Source organism: Orbicella faveolata, unplaced genomic scaffold (genome assembly GCF_042242905.1).
Source record: "Orbicella faveolata isolate gen_17 unplaced genomic scaffold, um_ofav_v1 contig_24, whole genome shotgun sequence".
Classification (NCBI taxonomy): Eukaryota; Metazoa; Cnidaria; class Anthozoa; order Scleractinia; family Merulinidae; genus Orbicella; species Orbicella faveolata.
In genome coordinates, this window is record NW_028301552.1 from 30,036,661 (window position 1) to 30,052,493 (window position 15,833).

Consider the following 15,833-nt stretch of genomic DNA (forward strand, 5'->3'; position numbering starts at 1 on the left):
AAAAACGTTTTTTTTTTCCCTTAAATTTTGTCTTCCACTACCGCGAAAATGAAAGAACGACTGCTCCCAGGTTATGCTATCCTGATGGGACTTGAAACACTAAGCGATTTGCCAAGACACATTTTAAATCCCGCAGGTGAGAAATTCGCTATGTTGTGAAAATGCCCCAGTTTGAAATTCCTGTCTTGACAATCTAAATCTTGTGTTACCCTTTTTTTGTTTACTAAAAATGTCATGTACACTCGTGTTAATCACGTGAATTACTCACAACGACACATTAAACCAAGAGGACAGAATACGAGTCTTACTTGAAGGGTGGGATTTGTTCAGCTGGGTTGTCCGTAGTGCACTGAAAATTTACGAAAACAAGAAATTGTGATACTTGAATTGTACGTGTAATTGTTGTAAAATTATACAAAATGCTGACAAGCCCCCACCAATAATGATGGAGCATTAATCGATATAAACTTACCTTAACTGAATACTGGGGAAAGCACGACTTGAGGTGTTCAAAGTCGAGAAACGTGTCGTTGAAGTTCAGTGTTCGGATCTGGTTTGGCATTCTACATTGAGACAAAGTATATGTGTGAATAGTGTCCCCAATTAGTTTTTTTAAGTTAAATACCACTGACACTCTAATGAAGTCTTTCAGCCTTCATATACAAATATAATTTAAAAAACATCACCATAACAAATGGGTGGTCACTGCTACTCTCGCAGTGACCCTCTCCAACCCTTTTTTAATGAGTTTTAGAGCGCTTTTGAATTGAACGCCAATAACCCACCCTGACCAATCACCCAGGACACAGACAATCCCGCGAACCAATCAAAACTCGAAATGTATGCAGCGGAGGCAAAGCGCGAGTAAAAGTGTATGAGCGAGTCGCATTGGTTTCGATTTTATTTCTGATTGGATGAAAAAGTGGCGCGAGCAAGCCTAGCAATGCAAAACCAAAACAGATACGAGTTACCTTCAACACTCGATTGAAAAGTGCTGTAATAGAGGACTAGGACTTTCCAGTCCATGTAATATTTATCATATCAAGATCATAGTTACACCCTAAGCTTCGAGGAAGCGAAATCATATTATAAAAGCAGAGAAACGAAAGTTTAATATCTCTACTAGCATTGCTCCCGGATAAAAATACAAAGGTATAAGGTTACGACAACACATTTTTTTTCGTTTGCGCTCGAAGGAGAAATCTAACGCGTTCCATCACTAGTTACGCCATATCTGTTCCTAAAACTGTTTCTATGAGAAAGATACTCGCAAAAATCTCAGCTGTTTAGTACATTTACATGGTTGCCACATACATCACTTCTCAAAATTCAGTGACTTTTCCCTGACTTTTCCCTGACAAAAATCAAATTTCCCTGACCAACTAAATACAAAATACATGTCGGATATAGTAGCGGGCTCCAGCATCCCGTTACAGCCATCCTTTCAACTCATTCATTAAGACCGACCAATGAGTCATTAACAATTTTAATTGTTTTCATTAAGAAAAAAACATCGTTGAGTGGCCCCAAATGTTTCTTCCAGCCTTTAATGGCATCAAGTCAGTAAACCGCCGCCTGGTTAGCTCAATTGGGAGAGCGCCGGACTGCTGTGTGGGAGGTCGAAGGTTCGAGCCCCAGACCGGACCAACACTCAGGGTCTTAAAATAACTGAGGAGAATGTGCTGCCTTTGTAATTACATTTACAATTGGTTAGACATTCAAGTCTTCTCGGATAAGGACGATAAACCGTAGGCCCCGTCTCACAGCACTTCACTGATCTGGTTCTTGTGGGACTTTAAAGAACGCATGACACTGTTCGAAAAGAGTAGGGGACGTAGAACCCGGGGTCATGGTCTATCTGACTTGTGCCGGTCATTGGTCTGGGGTGGGTAAAGTGAGATCATACATGGACTGAAGTGGCTGCAAAGTGCGCCTTCATGTGCTGACGTCCAATCTCACCTCTCTGGTTCCTCCGCAATTCAGCCTCTGGCTGCAAGGGAGGAAATTGGCACCAACTATCTATCTACCTACCTATCTACCTATCTACCTGATAAGTTAATAAAGATGGTGAATTTTAAGCTCGGTAATGAAATGTGAAGGTGAATTAATCAACATGACACGAGCGTGGGACAAAGAAAAATTCTGAGTCCCCGACAGGAATCGAACCCATGACCTCCCGAACACCGGGCGGGCGCTCTATCCACTGAGCTACGAGAACTCATGGCTTCTCGTAGCTCAGTGGATAGAGCGCCCGCCCGGTGTTCGGGAGGTCATGGGTTCGATTCCCGTCGGGGACTCAGAATTTTTCTTTGTCCCACGCTCGTGTCATGTTGATTAATTCACCTTCACATACCTATCTACCTAGCTACCTAGCTACCTACAATCCCGGCCAAAAGTAGTTGGGACACTTGAGCTGTATCACGTATCCCCCTTCCCCCCGAATCAATGTTGGAAAATATCGCGTTTTCTCCAACAAAAAAGGGAAAAATCACCTGATTATCAACATTGAAAGTGGGGGGAGGGGAGAACTTGCTTCGTGTCCCAAGTCTTTTGTCTGGGATTGTCTGAAAGAAGAATTTAAAGAATGTCACACCACTCGCTCTAACAAAGCTTGGAGAAGAGGGGAGTTGTAACGTCTCGCGGGTACAGCTAACGAGCGCTACTAAAAAGAAACAACATACAATGACAAGTTTTACCTGGTCGGGCACTAAGAAACGTAAAGTCATCTTTCTAAATGACCTTCTGCGGTAGGCGATTGGTAAGTCCGTGGCATGACCTTCTGTTGCCTCTTGAGGGGCAAACGGCCCACTTGCTTGCCCGTAAAATGCAACTTTGCACAAGATGTTGTGTTTAAAAAGGATGTTTCTATTTCCTGCACTGAAAAATACGACCTTGTCTACGTCTTTAGAAGGGTGGTTGATTGGCGCGAAACAGAAATGATGCAAATTCGGTTGAAACAGTAGGTGCCGGGCAAGTGGATATTTTCGCCTTGTTCTCGCCGTTTCGCGGAGTTAATCTTTGGACAGCAATAAAGCGTTGCTGCTACCTAAACGCGGTTAAATTATGCATGTCTTTCTTCGTTTTCCTCTCTAATACCGGAACGCGTATAAAGCGAGGTGTGTTTTCGGCTTCAGAAGTGCCACCGGGTTAACCGGCGCGATTAACCCTTACTGTTAACCATTCTGGTAACACTTTTTGGTTCCAAACTGCTACGTGTCATTCGAGTTATACCTTTTTCCGCTTTATAGGAATTACAAAAAACCATTTAACATTGTCTGGGATCAAGAACTGGCAACAGAGAGCTTTCCGAGAAGGTTTATATGGTTAACCGTTCAATTGAAATAAAAAGGGTAGTTACGTAGTTAACTTATTATCTGCGGCAAACGGTTAACCATATTTCAAGTGTCAAACTCGACTATTTTGCCGTCAAATTGCTTCCATCCGGCATTTCAAATAATGTGAAGTGAGAAATTTTTGAACCTTCTGCCAATTGGGAAGAACAGGGAAGGTTAGGTTGCAAAACGCTGACTTTCAAATGGTTAACCGTTGTGGTTAACCGTTGTGGTTATTCGTGCGCGTTCATAAAACACATGGAACCCGGAAGCTGTCGTGTCGCGTGTAATGGTGATATATATGATTACTCTACACCGATAAGCATTTCATTGGGTTTAAGTCAATTTATTTAACACTATTCTGTTAAACAACACAAAGATCTGCTACTTTGCGAATTGATAATCCTGGAAAATGTCTTAAGTAATAGACACGAGCTCTAACCTTCCCTTAAATGCCATTTTGCTTGAAGCAAGTCCCAAATTTCGTTTTGCTACAGGTGGTTACGGGTTATATTCCACGAATATCTGCACCGAACCTTAATCTAGATTAACGTAAAAAAGTTCTGTCCAATTTCCAGAAACAGCGTGTACGTCATTAAGCCGAAATCAAATTCTAAAATATCGTGACGCCATGACGATCGCTGGCGTTACCTTTATTGGAAAATTCCTCGCATATCTCTTTCAGACAATCCCGGCCAAAAGTAGTTGGGACACTTGAACTGTATCACGTATCCCCCTTCCCCCCGAATCAATGTTGGAAAATATCGCGTTTTCTCCAACAAAAAAGGGAAAAATCACCTGATTATCAACATTGAAAGTGGGGGGAGGGGAGAACTTGCTTCGTGTCCCAAGTCTTTTGTCTGGGATTGTAGCTACCTACCTATCTTTCCTGATCTATGGCAACCCTGATTTTAATCATAGTACCTGCTGTAATGAGCCGCTCCGGGATCATCATAACCCAGGAAGATATCATGAAGCCAATCTGGAACAATGCACTCTGTGTTCATCAGATCACGGATGGTTTCTAGAACAGCCTTCAGAAAAACAAAGTCATAAGTTTAGTTCACAACACAGTAGCGTCAAACCAATCCGAAGAAAACTCAAAAGTTAACGTTGTTTCTGAAACTATTTCACAAAACAAGAGAACTCTCGCGGTCTCTCCTCGCCCTATCTAAGTTCAGTCTTTATATACTTCTTTTAAGGTAAATAAACGACGATGATGGCGATAAACGTTACGGATAGGGTAACATAAGTGCAGACAGAGTCAAAGCAGCCTTAGCATACGCGCAGAGACCTCTCTCATCCCGCGCTCATTCCCCAGCTTGTGCGCATTCCCCCGCTCATGGGACACGGGAGATTTGCCCAAAAATTCCAGTCTGCTGACGTAGCGCTACAGAGACCCGTGTCTCCGTAGCGCGCACCAAAATTTAACAGCGACCAGCACCCAATAAAAGAAATTACCATTTCCGAATTTTTGGAGGCAATGATCACATTCCTTTTCAGTTACAGCGGCCTTATGAAATGACAACGGCCATCAAAAGGTTATTAACTACTTTAGAAACCTGAGCTCTCGAATCCTTCATTGTCCGAATCTCCTGCTGACTCGAACCAAAACTCTTTCCCCTCTCCTCAGTCGAACACTGTAATTTTACCCCTGATTTCTCAAACTACCCGATTTTTCAAACTAATTTTCATCACCCTTTGAGGTTCGAAAAATTGGGATTCCACTGCAGTACTGCAAGCAGTATGGAGCCACTGAGGAACGTTTGTTTATTAGAGAGGAAAACAGTACCTTGAAGTTGTTTTCTTTCGGTTTCCGCCTCAGAAGGATGTTGAAAGTCTCGTAAACATCCTGCAACAACAGCATGTGGTTACATAAAGGTAAAGTTCGACATTCTATGTTGTATAAACAACTTAATTAGTAGTTATGTCAATTAAGATCTACCGTTTGACCTTTCGTTATCAGCTGTGAGTGACAGTAATGCCAACTTGTTCCCAGGGTCTCTCTCTTCCCGGGGGCGGAGAGAGAGAGACCCTAGGAACGAGGGTGACAGTAATGAAGAGTAAGAAGAAAATTGAACTCTTGGACAACTTTCCAAAAATTAATTACTGCGCTTTTCACTTTCGCGCTTTAGTTCAAAACCTGACCAACGTAAAACCGTTTTTCGAGAGCCAATATTACGATGAAAATTAACGAAACTTAAAAAACAAAAACAAAAACAAAAACAAAAAAACAAACAAACAAACAAACAAAATAGAAACAAAGAGAATAGGACGAAATCTTTAAATCACAACCCACACATGCGACCTTTTGAATCCGGTGAACTGAACTTCTGTTCCCTGAGGCGTCCGACAAGAAGATTGATGGCAGCGAAAAAACAACGGTTGATTGAGCAGGTTCGCGTGTTATTAAAAGACGCAGTAAATGGTCAGTTGCTTATAAGAGATGTGCCTGCAGGGAATCATGGTAGTTGTATTCATCATCTTGGACTAGATATTTATTTTGATGAATACAACTACCTTGATTCCCTGCAGGTGCATCTCACAGAGGAATTGGCCACTCAATTTGTTTCGATTGTATAATTTCTATCACAACTGTATTACTGAATTCAGCTAGTGTTACACTGGGGACTTTTTATGACATTGCAAACATATTACGTATGTTAAAGTAACGGCGTTTTACATAAATGTAACGGCATACAGAAAATTAGTTACATGTAACTGTACAATCATTAGGCAACAGAAGCTGCGCATTAAATACATGGAAAACCTTAAGTGGCCGTGCATTGATCACCTCTGATCCATGAACAGTCTCGGCCATGTCCTGTTGATATTGATTCGTGTCCAGCCACAAGCGGAATGTTCTCTCATCTCCTTTAAATTCGGGCTTTGGCTCAGGACCTGTTAACAGGGAATAGTTCAGTTACCAGATGACACAAGAATCACGTTATTATGGTCTCTGAAGCCTATTTGCAGCTGACTAAAACAATGAAAAACTTGTGTTGACCAGTGACTATGAATCGCTAGCTCATGCTTCAAACAAGCTCATAACATTGCTGCAAAACCGCGATATCAAACTCAGAGTAAGCGTGCATCATAATCCAATGACGTTCTCTCATGGCGTGAGCAAAGTTAACTTCTTTTCGATATTTTCATTGGTAACGTTATATAAAAAAAAGATTCATGCTTTCAGCTGAGCATCGAGTTATCATGCACTTGGAAGTTTGGAGAGCACTCAAGAAGCTAGAGAATCTCTTACGCTTATTTAGTGCTCTTCAAACTTCCCGCGGTCATCATAACCAGATGAGGTATCCTGAAGAACTCAAACAAACGTTTTTTTTTTTTCCTTTCGAGTAGCTTGTGCCATTGACTGGTTTAGATTTTTTTCATGCTTTGAAAGTTTGACATCTACATGTACTATCATTTCTTTCCAAGAATGCGAAGAAGTTTCCAAAATGTGTTGTTTCTAATTTTGCCGAATTAAGGGAACTTTTGACGCTCTTTTAGTAGACTGGAGAAAAAACATGGCACGAAAACATCAATGCACTTTACACAACATTGAGTTTGCCAAAGATGGAAGAATTCTGAGCAAATTAGAAGAGCCTTTGACTACGGCTACTCAAAAATCGGACAAGATTAAAAGCAGTTGCATTTCGTAAATTTGCTTTGTTTCCAGGTTTGCTTTATTTTCTGTAAATGTGTTACATCATACCTTCTTCAATAACTTTTCCTTGTTCGTCCAGCATGCCTTCGATTTCAGCTCCACGCACATAATCAACTCCAAACTAAATGTCAGAAATGATATCTGGGTTATTAACCAAGTGTGAGGTTAAGATGGCTGGATATTGGCCAAGTTCTTTTCTTTTTCTAACGCTTATTTGCTTTACCGTAAAATGCGAAAATCCAGAGTTGTTTTTAAGAAATTTCATGTTTGCTGTAAATGTGGGAACATTTTTAAACATTTTTTGATGGATTTGGTTTTATAAATAATAAAGAGAAGCTGGGCCGGGCTATTCGAAAACCGGTTAAGGCTAACTCAGGATTAAACGTTAAGCGAAGTATTAATTTTTGTCGTATTAAAATGTTTTTCACTGCTTATGTTTTGTGTAGTTTTAGATTATTCAAACTCAAAACTGAAGGACAAGCAATATAAACAGAAAACCTCACCGTAAAGTTACAAAAAATGAAATCGAAATTCTCGCTAATCCTGGGTTAGCGTAATCGGGATTTGAACAACCCGACCCTGATCTCTCGATTCGCCACGATCCACTTCAGTTGAACCTCGTTGCAGCAAAATTACCTGCTCTCTAAACGGCTTTGTCCGATCATATTTCACTGGCCCTCTCTGGGTCGGCCGTACAGTGACCAGAAAAACCACGTCATGTTTCCTTAATGCTGAAATACAAAATATAGATACATTAATAACATAAACATTTGTTCGTAAATAACTAATAAGCCGTAAGATGTCAATCTGTTAGATGCAACTAATATCGTACCTTCCCACTCTGCTTTCACAATATCTCTCATGTTCAAGTTAATGGTGACATCAGCTCTGACTTGAGATGGGCGTGTCTCTCCAATGTTAGGTTTGGACACCTGATGACAGTTACACAGAGGTAGTGAATACATTGTGTTTTATGCTATAGTTAACACTCTTTCTTTTAATGCAGAATAATATAACACTTTGCTTACCTCTATCACGCTAAAGTTCACTATTTTCTGCCGAAAGCAAAAGTAGAAAAACAAATAATTTTTAGTACATTGAAACCAAAGAGAAGTATACGTAAAAAAGAAGTGATGACATTGTTGGCTGTTCTTCTTTTTCTTTTTCTATCTGACTTCTGTTAACTAGTGAGTAAAACAACAATAACAAAAATCGTGTCTAATCTATCCAAGATCACAATTCAAAACAGAATTTACATCCAAGCATGTGGCAAAAAAACTTTTGTCCGTATAAATTTATGTCTTAAAAACACAAACAATATCAAGATCTTTTAGGCTTACTGTTCCCATTCTTGCCCAACCAGCAAACTCTGTCTGTTCTATTTCATTTTGCCTGCAAAATCAACAGGAAATTAAAATAGATATAAGTTTACAGTCCTGCGGTTGCATCAAACTGAACAGGTTTGCCGCGCTTGATTGCTGTAGATGAATATTTGGAATAGAACAGAACAATAATAGGGAACGTATAACATGTCTGAGACGTATAAGTGTTTTTCCTGCCGGCTGAGCTTGCGCAAGAGGCACGAAACGAAGTTCTCACACACTGAATGGGGAACCTGGGTACGAGTCAGAATGTCAGTTTCACGCTCGGTCACGTGATTCAGTTTTTCTTTTCTTGCCGGACAGTGCAACAGTTTTCCCACCCTCCCACCCCTTAGCGAGTTCTTGCCTAAAGTTTATAGAAGTGTATCAACGTTTGGGTGGTTTTTTTCCCCTGTTGTTGACTCGGATTCTGTTATCGTTGTGATGTTGATAGAATAGCCCTTTTCACGGTTAATTTTTCTCATTTGCGTTACAATGTTATCCAACGTGGATGCAAGGCAATTTCGGGCTAAAACTACAAAATAGCCCGAAATTGCCTCACCTACATGCTAGATTTTATTGTAATACAGATGAGCAAAGGTAACCGTGAAAATGGCTATTGTCAATAAAGTGCTGTTGTATTGTCGTGTGGCAGACAAATGGCATTCAGTGTGTGAGAATTACTACTAGATAGGAAAGGAAAATGATGATTTCATAAACATCAGGCGATCTTAACTTTATGCATCTGGACCCGGTTGGACAAAGAGTGGAAGCACTATCCATCGCATAAATTGCTATTCAGTGGATGACTTGACAAAATAAAACTAAGTTATCCATTGGATAGTGATTTATCTGCGGTGGCTATAGTTATCTATCCTTTGAACAAACGTGGTCTGGAAGACAAAATTATTACATATAATGGGTCTGACAGGGACAGCAATTCTAGGGAAATGCTGGAGGAACAAACCGGACGAAATTACCGCGATTGAAATTGTTTTCTCCTTTTTTTTTAGCTAGAGAAATGAAAGGAAACCCTCTCTTGATGATTTTGAATGACTAGCAGAACAATATTTCGTCTGAAAGTTTTCTTGACACAATCATTATAGACGTCATACTAGATTTCTAGTACGACAAATTTGTTATACATGTATTTTCCTTTCACAAAGAGAACGCTTCGGTCAAACATATGCACATTGCCATTTACAGGTAGCTTTTGTCTTCGTGAAGTCATCATTTAAATTTCCACCTACCAAGGTTTCATTCTGGCAATTACGTCCTCCATGTCTTGACGAATCTCATCTGTTAACCAAACACAAGATATTTCTTCAAATATCAATTCATTTCAGACCGATTATGATCAAATAAAAAGTGATTATTCATTGGCAAATTGTATAATACAGCTAGCCGTGCTGATGGGTAATTTTGTTCTTTTTTGAGAGTCTAGATTTGAGAATACAACTGAAATCAATTGAGGAGCAGGCGAGAGCTCAGTGCTTTAAACACAAAAACTGATTGAGGTTTATAGTTCGTACGCTAATGAAAACTGACGTGAAGAATTGTTTAAAAGCAAAGAAAAAGTATATTCATACATGTAGATTCCAGTCTGAAGAGATTCAGATTCCTTAGAAGATAATCATGAAGCGTCAAAAACTGCAGGTTTAACTTTGGAAGAGCTAACGTGTCTGTTGAAAGAACAAAAGAAAAAAAAATATAAAATAAGACACGTTTAATATTAAAACAAAAACAACTATGAAAAAATACTGACAAATTCCCTCAAAGTACCTTCTGATGAATAATATTCTGTTGGAACAATATTTTCATCCCACAAAATCTGGAAAACAAATATTAACAAAAAAATTGAAGTGATTGGATTGCGTTGAAACGTTTTCTTTAGTAATACTAGTTTTATTTTTAATTACAAGATATAAACACATATGAAATCTTATCCGTCAGGTTGTAATTCAGACTTGCGCAATTTTCCCATTTCACACATGGTAAAAAAAAAAATATTGAAAATTTTCAGTAACCTGTTCTGTAGGATACAGTGGCATTTCATTTATGGCGTCAATCTGTGAAAGGCGACGTTCGTGTCTAGAAACCTGTAAGGATTGGAGAAAAATTGAATTAGAGACTGCTCACGAAAAAGAAGGGATTATTAAAAACGTTTGTGCCAAAATTCGTTTTTCATCAGAATAATTAACGAGTGGAACAAGCTCCCTAATAAATGAAAAAAAAAACGGTAAAACTGTGAAGAATTTTTAACATTAATTGAGTCTTTTAAAATGTATTTTCGATTATATTTTATAACATATTTTTTATCATAGTTAGATTGTATATATTACGTAGAGAACGTTTCCTTTAACGATTTCTTTTACATAATATAGTTTCATTGTAGTGTCATTGCATTGCAGTGTTTTTGTGTTGTGCTGTGCTGTGCTGTGCTGTGCTGCTGCTGTTGCTGTTGCTGTTGCTGTTGCTGTTGCTGTTGCTGTTGCTGTTGCTGTTGCTGTTGCTGTTGCTGTTGCTGTTGCTGTTGCTGTTGCTGTTATTGTTATAGCATTGTATTGTATTGTTACTAGAAGTTTAATGTTATTTTGGCAGTGCCTTCTACACGCTACAACCATACAGTAAGAATTTTATCATTACACATTCAGGTGGCAAGTTAGTCCTTCATTGATATCTTACCAACATTTCCAAGAGAAATTCACGATTACTCTCGACACCAGCCTCATCTGGGGATGGCAAAAGCTTCAGATATGATGCCACTTCGTGAAGAGTTTTATTCCTGTCCACAAACATACAAACCAAAATATGTTGAGTCGGTCATGAACACGCATTTCAATTAAGGTTTTTGTGGGCAACTTATGTACAGCATGAAGATTAATGAACAAGACTTACGACAGGGATCCAAAATGTTGCAGCAAAGCCTCTCTTGTGTCGATGCTGGCTATGTTACTCATAGCAAAGTCATGAAGTTCTGGAAAATACTTGAACACTGCTCGCTGTCGATGAAAACATAGTAAACCAATCATCATTTACCTATTCTGAAATAGGAGTACATGAAATGAACACTTTGGGGTACGTACACATTTAAGGTTACTTCAAACTTTCGCGGGGCTACTTTTTCCAAATTTTCTTTTTTCCAACCAAATTAAAGTTCATTATTCAAGGTAACAGTTTCCAAAAAACGAAAATAAAATATTAAAACGCGCGCGAGTTATTGGGAAAAGTTATTGGGCAAGTTACCTGCAAAGATGCCATTTTGTTGTAATGAATGTCAACCATCTCATGGTCAGTCAGCGCCATTCCTGTGAACAATCAGCAAAAATGATTCACACTATTATCAAATTAAAATGACATTACTTTTTATAAATACACTGCACAAAACTTTATTAACAGCCAGTTGCTTCAGGATGGTAATTCCTCTACCACCTTACCTCGAAGGTCTCGGCAAGTTTGCGTTTATCTGCACCTTATTTAATAATTAAAAATATTTAACTAAGATTAGAAAAGCGACATTAGCAAATAATATAAGCAATATTTTAAAAAGCTGTTACCTGTAACATCATTTATTTCAAAACCAGTGTAGAATTTCAACATATCCAGTAGCTGTTAAAGGGAATGACCACATTTTAGAAAGAGCAATTGATGCATTTGATTTAAGTAAATTCTTCGAGATTTTTATCCACTTACTTGTTTAAACAACCTTCCTTCAGATTCTCTTTTTACCAAAGCCGAAAGATGACACTTAACCTATGAAATAAATGCAGAAGTTTACCAAACATAAACTTCAATATATATGAATAATGATTCTGATTTTGAAGGTTCATGTAATAATGAAAACAGTTTTTATTAATTTTAAGTATAAGCACGTTGCATTTACATGTCTGTGTTTTTGTGATACTGCTACGAAGATTAAAAAGATAAATTGCAGGATCATCCTTTATGACTGGTACACAATACTGCGAATGGACACTAATAATAAGGAAATTACTAAGCTAATTTCCCAAGACTAGAGCCTAAAGAGAAACGTGTCCAGGCATACAACCTTCTTCCTGACTTGTGCTATCCACAGATTGTTTTTAGAATGAAAAGTGTGCATGATTCTGATAATGATTTATTAGAAGTACAGATTGTACTTACCACAAGATGATGATCATCAACCAATGTGTTAAAGAATCTTCTTGTTGGTAACAATGCCTGCCATAACAAACAGGTCAATGAGTTATGTTGCATGTTGTTCATAACTATAAAGATGACAACAGACAATTACGTTTTTACCAACCCTCAATTCCGATGTAGCTAGGAAAACACTATACACACTAGTCTTCCTAAACAATTTTTCATATTATATTAGTTTTATTTGTTCAACAAAATTTGGCACATTTTAATTTGGCAAATTTGCTGTTCAAGAACTCAGATATTGAAAAGGAAAACGTGCCATTGAAAAGCAGTATAGTTGTTCGGAGCTTGCTGAAATTAGCAGGAAACGAATTAAGAAAAGTATGATGTGTTCTGGAAGATTCTGATAGAGGGAAATTCAGCGTTGAAGATAAACTCGTGCAGGGAACTTCTTTATAACGTACTCTTGTATGTGTACGGTATGTAGCATTTAGAAAACGGCCCTAAAATACGCGTGCTGATTGGTTAAAAATCGTGTTTCTATAACTCGATGGAAACACAGAACTAGCACGAGCTGTTGACGTAATGATGGCGCGAACAAAGAGAATTTACATTTTGATGATCAAAGTAAACAAGCTGTTTTTCTTTTTTTCGTCGCGGTGTTTACTAAAAGAAATAGAAAACATGTTCTCCGTGTTTCTATCGAATTATAGAAACACTCCGCGAGAAAGTTTGGGAGAACTCCAAAAAGCTGTGGAAACACTCGCCTGCGACTCGTGTTCCCACAGCATTTCTCGTTCTCCCAAACTTCCACTCATGTTTCTATAACTGGATAGGAACACGGTACCTGTTTTCTATTTCTTAAACAGAGTGGTGTTGTAATGTAAAATGAATTAAAGGTTAAAATGCTTTCAAACTAGTTTATTTGTGTTTTCCCATGTTCTTGTTTAATTGTAGGATTAACATAACATATAATGAACAAAGGGAAACAAAAATCATACGGGTAAAAAGACCTTTGAAATTAAAATTTGGAAGGGAAACTTGCCGTTTGTTCACACAGCCAAATAACATTGTCAAAGATAATATTATTGTTCAGTTTGTGTGTAAGTTACATGGTACATGATATTGTGTAACTCAAGGTACAAACCAACGGCAGATCTAGGGGGAGGGGAGCAGGGTGCTTGACACCTCCCCACCCCCTCCCATAAGCAAACATTTTAAATTCTGAAGTGCTGGCAATATTTTGGGAGTCTAACTTAATTTAAGGCCCGAAGTGCCAGAAATATTTTGGGGTTGCCACCCTGTCAAGAGGTTTGGATCTACAATACCACAGCCACCAAACGGATTTGGCAATATATTAAAGTATATTGCTCGTGCTCACTAGCTAATGCTTGCATTGTTTGCTTGCTTGCTCGCTCACTTGGTACTACTTGATTTTGTTGTTCAAGAATTTCTAACAGCATAATTAATCAATACCTCTAGGTCTACCAAAAGTTCCAAGAATCTCTCGCAGTAGTGGACTTTATCCATGTCTACAGAACCTGTCGGAGATGATAAAAACTGATGCTACTTATTACTAGTAGATGTCGTGAACAAAATGCATTAGAGGTTAAGGGGTGGGGTCAAGGAGCAAGGAAAAAATGGAACTCAAAACATACATGTATATCTAAATGATACATTTCAAACTTTCCATATTTCTCAGAATTGCTACAACTGATACTTGTAAATAAGTGAGCTTGTAGAGTGCGTGACATGCTACATTGAGTGTGTGACTGTGAGTTCGTTTACTACGATATATGCTGGGATTTTGTCGAAGATGAACCATGAGCTCGGAAATTGTTATGTAAAAGTGCGGAGCTTGTGCTTGACAATAAAACGTTTTTCTAGCTTGATTGGTGCTTGTAACAAACGGTAATTACACATAATTCACTTACAATGTTATGATAGCAAACACAATCAACAAACTATACTCAGCACAATCATGATGACACCACGTGATGTATATACAAACAGACATCCAGCTGGATGTAAGGAAGTGTTTTCTGCTTCAATTAACTTGTTCCTCAACACCGTCAAATGTACATGTAGTTTAGCCAGCTGGTCTCCAAAGGGCAGATAACATTATCTCAGCTATATGCCAACTCTCCCAAATTATCCGGAACTCTCCCGCATACAGACCAAATCTCCCAGTCTCTTGTATGGATCACCAAACTCCCAGACAATACGAAGAAAAGCGCATGAAATACATATTTCCTGAAGACATATTTTGGCCGATTTTTGGCATTTTGGAGATAACATTTTGGGATATTTTTAGCATTTTTGTGATTGAATTGGCAAGAGCTCTATATTAGACAACTTTACTATGGTCAAGGTAAAATTGGCATCTCCCGTATTTTGAATTTTTTAGGTTGACATCTCTGTTGTCTGCATCATGTGATCCACCAGATCACTATCCATTGGATAGAACGAACAAGAACGCAACATCATCTACTAGGTACTTGTTTACTGGCAGATACTGTAGCATTACCATCCTTTGAACAACCAGGGCTTGATAAATTGTTATCCTCCTGACAAAGTATTTCTTACCTGTCTCTGAAATAGAGTCTAATATTCTCAGAAACTCTTGAACAAGGTTTGACAAGTATTTTCTCTCTTTCTCGTGTCTAAAACAAAACAAATAAGTAAAATATGTTAAGAGTAATACGGGTATATGCAACTTCATAACAGGAGTTGCAAGAAGTGAATTTGAGGATGGTTTTCATTTCAACAATAGTGAGCTGTAATGATGAAAGCGACTCAAAGGACGGTGCCTGGTAAAAAACGGATTTTTGTTTTACCTTTGAATTTTACAATTATATGCGTGTGTCGATGTGTACGTCTGTCAATCGAAACCTGACCAGACAATTACTGTTCCCTTTGACTTGTAGCTTTCAAAAGGAGAATTGAAAACTCGCATTTCGAGGCCGTGAAAAATTCGACAATTCATTTATTACAGCTTTCTTACAGGGTGCTTTCTAATACATTTAGTAATACATGCAAGATAAAATTAGGACTACATTGTAGGTTATACCTGTTACATTAGGCACTCACTTTGTCTTGGTTTGTTCATCTGCCTGTGCGTCTCTTTTCTTTATGTGGTTCCAATATTTTCTGTACTTTTGCACACTCTTTAATTCCTGTTCTAAACGTTCCTGCATCACAAACAAAGCCAGGTTTATTTAATTCATTTTTTAACCATGCATGCAAAACAAAGTTGCGAAGTCTGCACTCTAGTAAGTCAAAAATAGTTCCACCAAATCATATTTGCAAAGCAATCCTATGATACATCAAAATTTCACCAGAATGGGAATTTCA

General features: G+C 38.3%; 1 protein-coding gene across 1 annotated transcript in view; it reads right to left on the reverse strand.

The window, feature by feature from the left end:
- Positions 1 to 15,833, reverse strand: part of LOC110051845 (RNA helicase aquarius-like) — a 39,701-nt gene that overhangs the window by 14,001 nt on the left and 9,867 nt on the right. The window contains exons 10-32 of the mRNA XM_089290892.1: positions 15,570 to 15,670; positions 15,066 to 15,142; positions 13,956 to 14,020; positions 12,501 to 12,557; positions 12,051 to 12,110; positions 11,915 to 11,966; positions 11,604 to 11,665; positions 11,256 to 11,359; positions 11,043 to 11,142; positions 10,385 to 10,456; positions 10,140 to 10,188; positions 9,947 to 10,039; positions 9,608 to 9,656; positions 8,337 to 8,388; positions 8,025 to 8,051; positions 7,829 to 7,928; positions 7,633 to 7,727; positions 7,045 to 7,117; positions 6,127 to 6,233; positions 5,125 to 5,184; positions 4,257 to 4,366; positions 473 to 563; positions 309 to 349 (exon numbers count right to left, since the gene is read on the reverse strand). Of these exons, the coding sequence (XP_089147018.1) occupies positions 309 to 349; positions 473 to 563; positions 4,257 to 4,366; positions 5,125 to 5,184; positions 6,127 to 6,233; positions 7,045 to 7,117; positions 7,633 to 7,727; positions 7,829 to 7,928; positions 8,025 to 8,051; positions 8,337 to 8,388; positions 9,608 to 9,656; positions 9,947 to 10,039; positions 10,140 to 10,188; positions 10,385 to 10,456; positions 11,043 to 11,142; positions 11,256 to 11,359; positions 11,604 to 11,665; positions 11,915 to 11,966; positions 12,051 to 12,110; positions 12,501 to 12,557; positions 13,956 to 14,020; positions 15,066 to 15,142; positions 15,570 to 15,670 (1,697 nt within the window). The remainder of the gene's footprint in view (positions 1 to 308; positions 350 to 472; positions 564 to 4,256; positions 4,367 to 5,124; positions 5,185 to 6,126; positions 6,234 to 7,044; positions 7,118 to 7,632; positions 7,728 to 7,828; positions 7,929 to 8,024; positions 8,052 to 8,336; positions 8,389 to 9,607; positions 9,657 to 9,946; positions 10,040 to 10,139; positions 10,189 to 10,384; positions 10,457 to 11,042; positions 11,143 to 11,255; positions 11,360 to 11,603; positions 11,666 to 11,914; positions 11,967 to 12,050; positions 12,111 to 12,500; positions 12,558 to 13,955; positions 14,021 to 15,065; positions 15,143 to 15,569; positions 15,671 to 15,833) is intronic.